This window comes from Perca fluviatilis, chromosome 19, assembly GCF_010015445.1.
Source record: "Perca fluviatilis chromosome 19, GENO_Pfluv_1.0, whole genome shotgun sequence".
Classification (NCBI taxonomy): Eukaryota; Metazoa; Chordata; class Actinopteri; order Perciformes; family Percidae; genus Perca; species Perca fluviatilis.
The window spans coordinates 14,224,269-14,233,967 of record NC_053130.1 but is presented as its reverse complement, the minus strand read 5'-3'; the positions used below and the strand labels follow the sequence as shown (position 1 = coordinate 14,233,967).

At 43.0% G+C, this 9,699-nt stretch overlaps 1 protein-coding gene across 1 annotated transcript; it reads left to right on the top strand.

Annotated features, from left to right (window-relative positions):
* The first annotated feature begins 966 nt into the window (after window positions 1-966).
* On the top strand, window positions 967-9,300 carry dhx32b (DEAH (Asp-Glu-Ala-His) box polypeptide 32b). The gene is made up of 11 exons (XM_039783612.1): window positions 967-1,248; window positions 1,416-1,609; window positions 2,176-2,551; window positions 2,646-2,882; window positions 3,174-3,267; window positions 3,352-3,501; window positions 4,332-4,523; window positions 4,612-4,752; window positions 5,182-5,372; window positions 7,494-7,684; window positions 8,919-9,300. Exons 1-11 carry the CDS (start codon window positions 967-969, stop codon window positions 9,082-9,084), a joined length of 2,214 nt encoding a protein of 737 aa, XP_039639546.1. The 3' UTR covers window positions 9,085-9,300.
* Window positions 9,301-9,699: the final 399 nt, after the last annotated feature.

Below are 9,699 nucleotides of genomic sequence, written 5' to 3'. Positions count from 1 at the left end.
GGATTTTTGCTAATTAGTAGTCAATAAATGCATTAATTTACAATATTTACATAGCACACTGACCTTTGTATGTAATGTATATAATATACTTAAAGGGAGGGGAGGATAAGGAATGTTTTAAAAAAAATGTCATAAATGTTTAGTCGGGTTTCCCTATACATTTGTGACGTTAAATCCAGAAACCCCAATTTCAAATATTGTTTTAATACTGTTGCCAAAGGACTTTTTTTTTCTTTTGTATTTTCTGAGATATCCATCCATCCATCCATCTTCATCCGCTTATCCAGTGTCGGGTCGCGGGGGGAGCAGCTCCAGCAGTGGACCCCAAACTTCCCTTTCCCGAGCCACATTAACTGAGATATGATTCTAAAATTTAAAAACTGCAGGCTTTTGAAAGTGTAGTAACACGCTGTAGAGGCTGAAAGTAGAGCAGACATTTGTGCTAACCTCTTCATTTTACAGGCCTTCATTTTCTGCCACAACCATTATCTTAGTTTGTCAACCACTGGGATAATTAATTTCTTAATTACTAAATTAAACCGCAGTTGAATAATGCATCTTACTTTATGTATAGCTTGTGGCCTTTGCACGTGAGCCAATTCTCATTGACAAACAGTCAGACCCCTCTGAGTCTCTGCCCATTTATCTGTGTGTGTGTGTGTGTGTGTGTGTGTGTGTGTGTGTGTGTGTGTGTGTGTGTGTGTGTGTGTGTGTGTGTGTGTGTGTGTGTGTGTGTGTGTGTGTGTGTGTGTGTGTGTGTCATCTGTTGATGACCACACTTCTATGGGATTAGTGGCCACATGACTACACTGGGCTGGCCGCCTAGTGATCCTTTCATTTGGCTTCACTTGCAGAAGGCGGTCTGTGTGCTGTCCAACAGTTTACTGAGAGCGGGAGATTTCCAAACTTCATTTCTTTGGATCTGTAAATGAAGTCTTAACCAGACAGACTGGGAGCTCACTTGGGATGGCGCAGGACATTACCAGTTTAACTGGAGAGGACTGTTTTGAGGCGAATTCACCCTGTTGTTCAGTCACAGGAGCTTTGAGTCAAGGAGACAAGGGATATGATGATATTTTGGAGCTTAATCAGTTTGATGGACTGCCTTATTCCTCCAGGTTTTACAAATTGCTGAGTGAAAGGAAAGAACTGCCAGTGTGGAAAGCAAAATGTGAATTCATGGACACTTTGGCCAAAGGACGGTTTGTCATTGTCAGTGGCTCTGCCAAAACTGGGAGAAGTTCTCAAGTGAGTACTGTAGCTTTGACACTTTAGATTGCACTGCTATGTAAAATATTGTCCATTTTATTCATGCAACAACTTTGTTCCAGGGAGATCCCACATTCAATCCCACTTTACTATCAATTTATAGTGGGGAAGCATCTGTGATGTAAACAGCATATCTTTTGTAACAGATTCCCCAGTGGTGTGCTGAATTCTGCCTGTCAGTCCAGTTCCAGCATGGCATGGTGGTTTGTACCCAGATTCACTCACAGCAGGCAGTAGATCTCGCCTTAAGAGTGGCTGATGAGATGGATGTCAACATCGGTCATGAGGTCGGGTACAGCATCCCTTTGGAAACATGTTCTACTAACGACACAGTCCTCAGGTATGGTGAAGCAGCACTTCCTACTTTTAAACGCAGATGTATCCAATGTTTCTCTATCTGATTCTTTCTCTCCTGTTGCCGGGTTACTACAATAAAGCACCGTCATGACAACACCCCCACCACTCCTTTTCTTATTCACAAGAGAAAAGTGAACAAAAGGCCTGAGGGGGCTCTTTTCAGGGGCTCCTGCACAGCTGCCCCGGCTCCCTGTCTGCCCATATGTCACGCTCCCTCATGTGGTTTGCTCATAAGTCAGCTGGGGAACAAAGAAACCCAGCACATTTGGGGGGAGAAAGATCAGATAAACAGGCAGCCGGCATGGACAAAAAGATCCACTCCTCAGAGTAATTATCAGAGTAAATTACACTAATAGGAGAGTTGAAGTGCAGACAAAGTGCCTTTCATTAAGATGCCATTCTGAGGTTCCTCCCTTTCAGCCTAGAGGCTAACAATTAAAGAAACCTGAGGATTTATTTCAGGCTATTATGAATTTAAATACAGTGTGCGCCAAGTGCAACGTATTTGCTCCCTCCTAATGTCAAGCATCATTTTATTACCCACCGCAGGTACTGCACAGATGACATGCTCCTGAGAGAGATGATGTCAGACCCTTTGCTTGAGCGCTACGGTGTGGTCATCGTGGACCAGGCCCACCAGAGGACCGTAGCCACCGATGTACTCCAGGGTCTGCTGAAGGACATCGCCCTGCAGAGGCCAGAGCTCCGTGTGGTCCTCCTTACAGCCGTTGAACCCGTCCCCAAGCAGCTGGCCCACTTTACCGGGTCAGCAGCGCCTCTGATTGGCCTGGAGAGCCCGGGTGCGGGGGAGGTGGTGCACAGCAGCACAGGTGACAGCTACTTCTGCTCTGCCCTCCGTCTGGTGCTGGAGATCCACCGCTCTGAAGAGGAAGGAGATGTGGTTGTGTTTCTGGTGACGGCGCAGGTAAAAAAAAAATAAAGAAGCACTGCATGATGTAAGCAGCAGTCTGAAAATATGTCTTCCTCTGACTCTCTCTTCTTTGTTTACTCTCCACCAGGAGATAGATCTGGCCCATGAGATCCTGTGTCATGAGGGACACAGCTTATCCCCTGATCTGGGTGAGCTCCTGCCCGTTGCTGTGCACCCTGGCCAGCCTGGGAATCTACCAATCCTGGGGGAGGAGGAGACAGGCCGGCCCCGCAGAGTATTCCTCACATCCAGCCCAAACGAGGACTTCTTCTGGGCTGTTAGCTCAATACGTTTTGTCATTGATCCCGGGCTTGAGAAAAGATATGTAAGTTAAGTAGCATTGTAATTTAGCTAGTCGAGGTGGCATTAGCTTTTTCTACTTGATATACTGTTGGGTTGTTTAATCTAAATCTAAAAAGATAATAATATGTTGAAAATGTAAAATCTCCATCTCCAAAGTAACTAGTAACTGTAGCTGTCACGTGAATGTAGTGTAAGGAAAAAGTTCAACATTTGCCTCTAAAACGTAGCATAGATAAAGTAGTTGAGTAAATGTACTTGGTTACATTCCAACACTGTATATAATCAAGGTCACCACGCTGTGATGCTGTTGCAGGTTTACAACCCCAGGATCAGAACAAACTCAGTCATCATTCAGCCAATCAGCGCGGGTCAAGCCAAGAGTCGCAAACAGCTGGCAGGTCCAACAGGTGAGAAGTTCAACTTTTACAAAACATGTGGGATGTAAATCTCTGGCTGCTTTCCTGTCTAAAAAGGATCTTTCTATTCTGTAGGCAAGTGTTTTTGTCTGTACCCAGAAGACAGACAGCTTCCTATCGAGATACGCCCACATGTTGTGGAGTCTGACATCTCTTCCACTGTGCTCTTCTTGAAGAGGATGGAGATCGCTGGACTGGGCCACTGTGACTTCATCGACAGGCCAGGTAAGATTTAGGCTACATGAAGCAAGTTAGACAGTGTTTCTGTGGCCATTTGTATTGGCTCCTGGTGTTCCACTGAATTTCACATCATCCTCAGTGATAATGAGATGGTTTTTGGGTTCAGTCAGTCCGTTCCCTTTTGTTCCAACCCACGGGAACTTTTTTTTTATTGGGAGGCAGTGAGCCGTGCCTCAGCTGAACTGACAGCTCCTGTTCTGCTAGCATCCTTTTAGAGCTGACCTGCTTCGGTGTGCTTTTGTTTGCCCGGATTAATTCACCCCCACTAACACACACACACACACACACACACACACACACACTGAGCCTCCCATTAGTTGATTAGTGCATACACATAGCGTTGGTCTGTGGATGATAATAGAGAGAATCTAAGGTGGATTTAATTCCTTCCTCTCATTCTTTCTCTGTCTCTGAGTCCACATAAAAAAACAGTTTGTTGCAAAGACGGAATAGAAAATCTCATTTGTACCATGAAAGACTTTTCATTTTTTTCATGGCAGATGTTGGTGAGGATTATAAAATCCTAATCTTCTGCTGCCTTTTTATTCTGAGCGTGCCCACCAGGGTGCCAGAATACTGCAGGGGGATTGTCCCAGTGGGTCACCACTTTGGATTACATATCATGAAAACTGAAAAATAATCCATAACCGTTTTAGTCAAAGTGTATTTGTATGTAATTAATAATCTCTTTAAATTGTAGATGGTCATAAAGACATGAACTGGTTCTCTGCACGATTTGGTTCCCAGTTTAACCAAAGGTTTAATTTAGTAAAATCAAACAAACAATGTATGATCTAAAAACCTTTCCAACCCAGATCCTGAAGGCCTAATGCAGGCTTTGGAGGAGCTAGACTACCTTGCAGCTCTGGATAATGATGGCAACCTGTCTGAGATGGGCATCATCATGTCTGAATTCCCCTTGGAGCCCCAAATGGCCAAAACTCTGCTCGCCTCCTGTGAGTTTGACTGTGTCAGCGAGGTGGTCATCATCGCTGCCATGCTAACAGGTACCATGTGCTGGCCCTGCCATTTGAACAAAAATTATGCTAGTATCTAGTAAACAGTAAGTTCTAAACATTACATGGATTTTTTTAGTACCAACTTGCTTCACGGTTCCCTCTGCGGACCTGAAGCCAGAGGCGACTCAGTGCCACATGAAGTTCCAGAACCCAGAGGGAGACCACTTCACCCTTATCAATATCTACAAGGCCTTCAAAAAGTGCCAGCAGGATCCATGTAAGTTTAAACAGCATCACCACACACACACACACACACACACACACACACACACACACACACACACACACACACACCCACAACAACACACATATGCACACATGCACACATGCTAGATCAGTGAATGAAGAAAAATCATTGTAATTGTTCGCAAAAAAAGTTTATTGACATTAAACAGTAATATCAAAGGGCATATTTGCACGAAATTGTAATGAGAATGATACTTTTTTTTTATATAGTTACATCAATCTAAAGAATTGGGGAAAATATACTTTACGAGTTAGTGGACAGTAGAGCAAAAAAAAAAAACTAAATCAAAACAATTTTTTCACATATAGTTGTGTTGATTATTGTCCCATCCCTATGTCTCCATCACTGACTGTGCCTTCCTGTAATCATCTCCTCGGCTCTGTCCTCTTCCCTTGTTAGACTGTAATGTGGAGAAATGGTGTCAGGATTTCTACCTGAACCACGCTGCTCTGCTGATGGCTGACGCTTTTCGTACTGAACTCACCGACACCCTGAAGAGGATCGAGCTGCCCATCTCAGTGCCGGCCTTTGGTTCCCGAAGCAACACCCTCAACATTAAAAGAGCTCTGTTGGCAGGTTTTTTCATGCAGGTCAGAAAACATAACTTTATTAAACCACTCAACAAAAACATAATGGAATTACAGAAGGGCACTTTTTATGATTATTCCGACAGCACACGACTGCATCACAGAAACACCCAAAGTCATCCTAAAGACTCTTAAAGTGATGGTTCGGAGTAATTCACCCTAGGGTCCTTTGCACCATGACCTCGAGCCAAACACCCCCCCAGAAGCTTTTTTCACCTGGGTCTAACATTGGGCGAGTTAGCGTAGAGTAGCGTTAGCCGCTGAATAGCTTAGCGCGGGGCTAATGGACCCACGTTTGTATCTCTTAAATGACCCCACTAATAATGCCCGAAATGATACCAAACGTCTACACTAGTATATATAGGTTATGCACTCATAAAACGATGGATTGGAAAGTTTGTAAGTACACCAGAAGTTTATGTAAATAACACTTGCCTGCTGGCTTCTGCTCTCTGCTGTTGTTGTTGCTGCTGTGAGACGAGTGCTTAGGGACATCTACAAATTACAACACCGAAAAGAGATGCAACAAAAATATTTTTTTATTTAACTTATTTTTTAAAGTAAGTGCTGTAATATAACTAGCAGGAGACAAGTAATGATTGAGGTAAGTTTGGAGACATTACCTTATTTAATCATTAAATTAATACATATTTTTGTTGTATCTCTTTTCGGTGTAGTAATTTATAGACGGCCCTAAGCACTCGTCTAAGTAAGGGTTAATGCCCGACGAGGTGTCCATTGTCAGGTATTAATGGACGACGGTGAGGCGTGAACTGTCCTCCGCCGAAGTCCACTAATACCTGACAATGGACACCTCGAAGGGCATTAACCCGCTTATACCATGGTCACTTGCCAAATAACACATTTTTAAAACATTAGTTCATATTTTAATTAGTTTTACAATCGAAATCTAAAGTTTATCCAAACAATAACTCCGTTTCCCTGGTTACGCCTGACGGTTTGACTAATACCTGGAACAATCATTCCCATCCATCAGGTTCTTATGCAATGCAAATGTTGTTCTCTCCACCAGGAATTAGGAAGAACCTTAGATACGACTTGCCTCCCTTAGCAACCGGAGATAGTCCACTCAGCTGATAGAACCCTTCAGTTTAGCTACGAGCCAGAAAGCTAACGCTATGCTAGCAAGATCCAAAGTCAATAACATTGTGTACAGTTGGCAATCAGTAAAAATAATTTGACAGTATGTTGAACAACAAGACAAGCTAGCTATCAGCCATGTCATTGTCCCCAAAACAATATAACGACTTTTACGAAGAATTTGATCCGCGATGTGTAACGTTACTGTCGGCTGCAGCGGCGCAGCCTGAAGCAGCGACCTGAACAGTGAACGGGATGTGAGATAACGTTATTCTCTGTGAAACAAAGTCAGTCCAGAGGGCCAGTAGAACTTACTTCTTTCAGCCTGTGTGTTTTAGCGCCATCCTGTGGTGTTCAGAGGACGAGTTGGAAATAATAAATCCACATTTCCTTATTGATTTAATGTAGCGCATTAATTTAGAACAGTAAACAGTCAGTTTCACCGAACTCCTTTAGTAGGTGTCCTCTATCACTTTTTAATGGACACCCTGCAGCCAATCAGAATCGAGTATTCACCCAGACCATGGTATAACTGCAGGTAGCAGCAGCAGCAGCAACAGCAACAGAGAGCAGAAGCCAGCAGGCAAGTGTTCATAAACTTCTGGTGTACTTACAAACTTTCCAATCCATCGTTTTATGAGAGCATAACCTATATATACTAGTGTAGACCTTTGGTATCATTTCGGGCGTTATTAGTGGGGTCATTTAAGAGATACAAACGTGGGTCCATTAGCCCCGCGCTAAGCTACTCAGCGGCTAACGCTACTCTACGCTAACTGGCCCAGTGTTAGACCCAGGTGAAAAAAGCTTCTGGGGGGGTGTTTGGCTCGAGGTCATGGTGCAAAGGACCCTAGGGTAAATTACTCCGAACCATCACTTTAAGGCCATTACGCCCGGGCCACACTGCCTACCTCTACCTGTGTGTGCGGCTACCTCGCTAAACTCTATCTTTCTGCATTATATATAATAGTGAACCTTTTTTTGGAAATCCATCTGACTCTGCCTGGCTGTGATTTCCCTCAGGTGGCACGGGATGTGGATGGATCGGGGAACTACTTCATTCTGACCCACAGGCATGTGGCACAGATCCATCCTCTGTCTGGCTATGGCGCCAAGAGCCCCAAGCTGGGCCTGCCTGAGTGGGTGCTGTTCCACGATCACTCCTTCTCTGAGGACAACTGCCTCCGCACCGCGACCCACATAACACCGGAGGAGTAAGCCTCAGACTTGTTAACATTTGATTTTTTGTATATTTTAAACTGTGCACTTGTTTTGCAATTACATAACTGACCATATACAGTTCTGCTCATGAGTATTGGAACCCCTGCTACAGTTGACTTAAAAAGAGGAATACAAAAAATCATCTTTTGGAAATTTATCTTAATGCCTTCCAAATCCAGCCTTTGAGAACACCAATTTTCTTTTTGAATGAACAATGTATCGTAAATAAATAAATGTTCTTCGATCATCACATAGCCTTCACCATACCTAGATATTGGCATGGGGTACTTTCCATAAGATCATCTCTCAATGCAAATCAAACCAGCTATTAGGCTAACTGAAATAAAACCATGCCAATCTCTAGGTATGGTGAAGGGTATGTGATGATGTGGGGCTATTTTAATTCCAAAGGCCAAGGGAACTTTATCAGGATGCATAGTATCCTGGATCCATGAAATAACTGGCCTTTAAAAATAAAAATCTGCCTGCCTCTATGGGAATTTAACATAGGGTTGTCTATACTTGTGCCCCCTGTATTTTAAGGAAGAACATTTATTTATTTACGATACATTATTCATTCACAAAGAAAACTGGTGTTCTCAAAGGTTGGAGTTTTCCAATTTTTTTCAATTAAGGTATTAAGATCAATTTCCAAAAGATGATTTTTTTATTCCTCTTTTTAGTCAACTGTAGCAGGGGTTCCAATACTCATGAGCAGCACTGTACAGACTGCAGTCTCTTGTTGCTTTAAAAGAACTTAGTAGACACCCCTCGTAGCTTCACATTTAAAGAAGCTTAAAAGTAATCAGACGGACACGTTCTCTTCCCCTTTTTGGTCCAGACATAAAGCCCCAGTTCAGCAGAGACTAGTCATGCTGGTTGTGAGAGGAGGTATCCTAATCCTGTTCTCAAGTATCAGCTGGTTGGAGAGGGGATTATAGATAGCACAGATCCCTGGGAATGTGGAACTGCAGCTTAATTGAGGAAGAGAAAGCTCTGCAGCCTTTGTCATGCTCTATTAGGTTTCCATATCTTAAAATGTGTCAATCCAAATAATGCGAGGAGCAGATATCGTAAGCATCTGTAAGTACTGTAAGTCTTCTCTCTAACAAAAATGAGTCATTCAAACCTAACCCAAATTGAAAGTGTTGAATCAGTACATTCAACACAAAAAATTTTTTTTTGACTGTGCTTTTTTACCAACAATATTGTCCTCTCTCCTACTAGGTTCATTCAGATGGCACCACAGTATTTTTTCTACAATCTACCGCCTAGTGAGAGCAAAGATATCCTCCAAAACATTTTGAACCATGGAGCTTCTCAGTACCGAGATCGGAAACCTCCAACCTCCCAAGAGGAACCCCAGACTTCTGACCGCTGTGTCATACAATGACTGACTAACCCACTGCTCTCAGTAGAACTTAATGCACTATATTGCACAGAAGCACATTGTCTGGATAGTTGAGAAATCGATCATATTATTTGCTTTTTTTTTTTTTGGAGTAATTTCCCTTCATCTGTGCTCCTCATCCCTCATTTTTGTCACAAGATCATGTTCTGTATTGAACAGTTTTACAAAGTGCACTAATATATGATATGAAAACAATAATTGCTGTTGTTATCTTGATTTTCAGTGCCCACTTATATTTGTACTTAATCCTCATATTCAACAGAAACATCTATTTACTTTAGGATATTTTTTTCATACTTTAAAATGTCTAATTTTGTTCTAATCTTGCAAGGTTTATGATGTAGGTTCACAGTCCCCGCTGGCATTTTGAATGAGTCTGTGGCTCCTTTTCACATCTTACCTTCAGTCACTGTCCAGCAGTCAGTCAGTCACCCACAGCACTGAGGGTCCAGCCTGATTAATGAGGTGCAGGGACAGTTTGGCTCCCACCTGCAGCTCCATCTGGTGTTGATACCGTTCAGTAACAGTGGGGTGACCCAGTTCACTGACACAGTATTGAAAACATCATGTCCCCTCTTCAGTGACCCGGGCTGAGCG

Bases quoted from the DNA above. Each gene is read 5' to 3' on its own strand.
- dhx32b (XM_039783612.1), top strand. From the start codon at position 967: ATGGCGCAGGACATTACCAGTTTAACTGGAGAGGACTGTTTTGAGGCG. The intron at 1,610-2,175 runs GTATGGTGAAGC...TACCCACCGCAG, and splicing joins ACTAACGACACAGTCCTCAG to GTACTGCACAGATGACATGC. The intron at 7,685-8,918 runs GTAAGCCTCAGA...CTCTCCTACTAG, and splicing joins ACCCACATAACACCGGAGGA to GTTCATTCAGATGGCACCAC.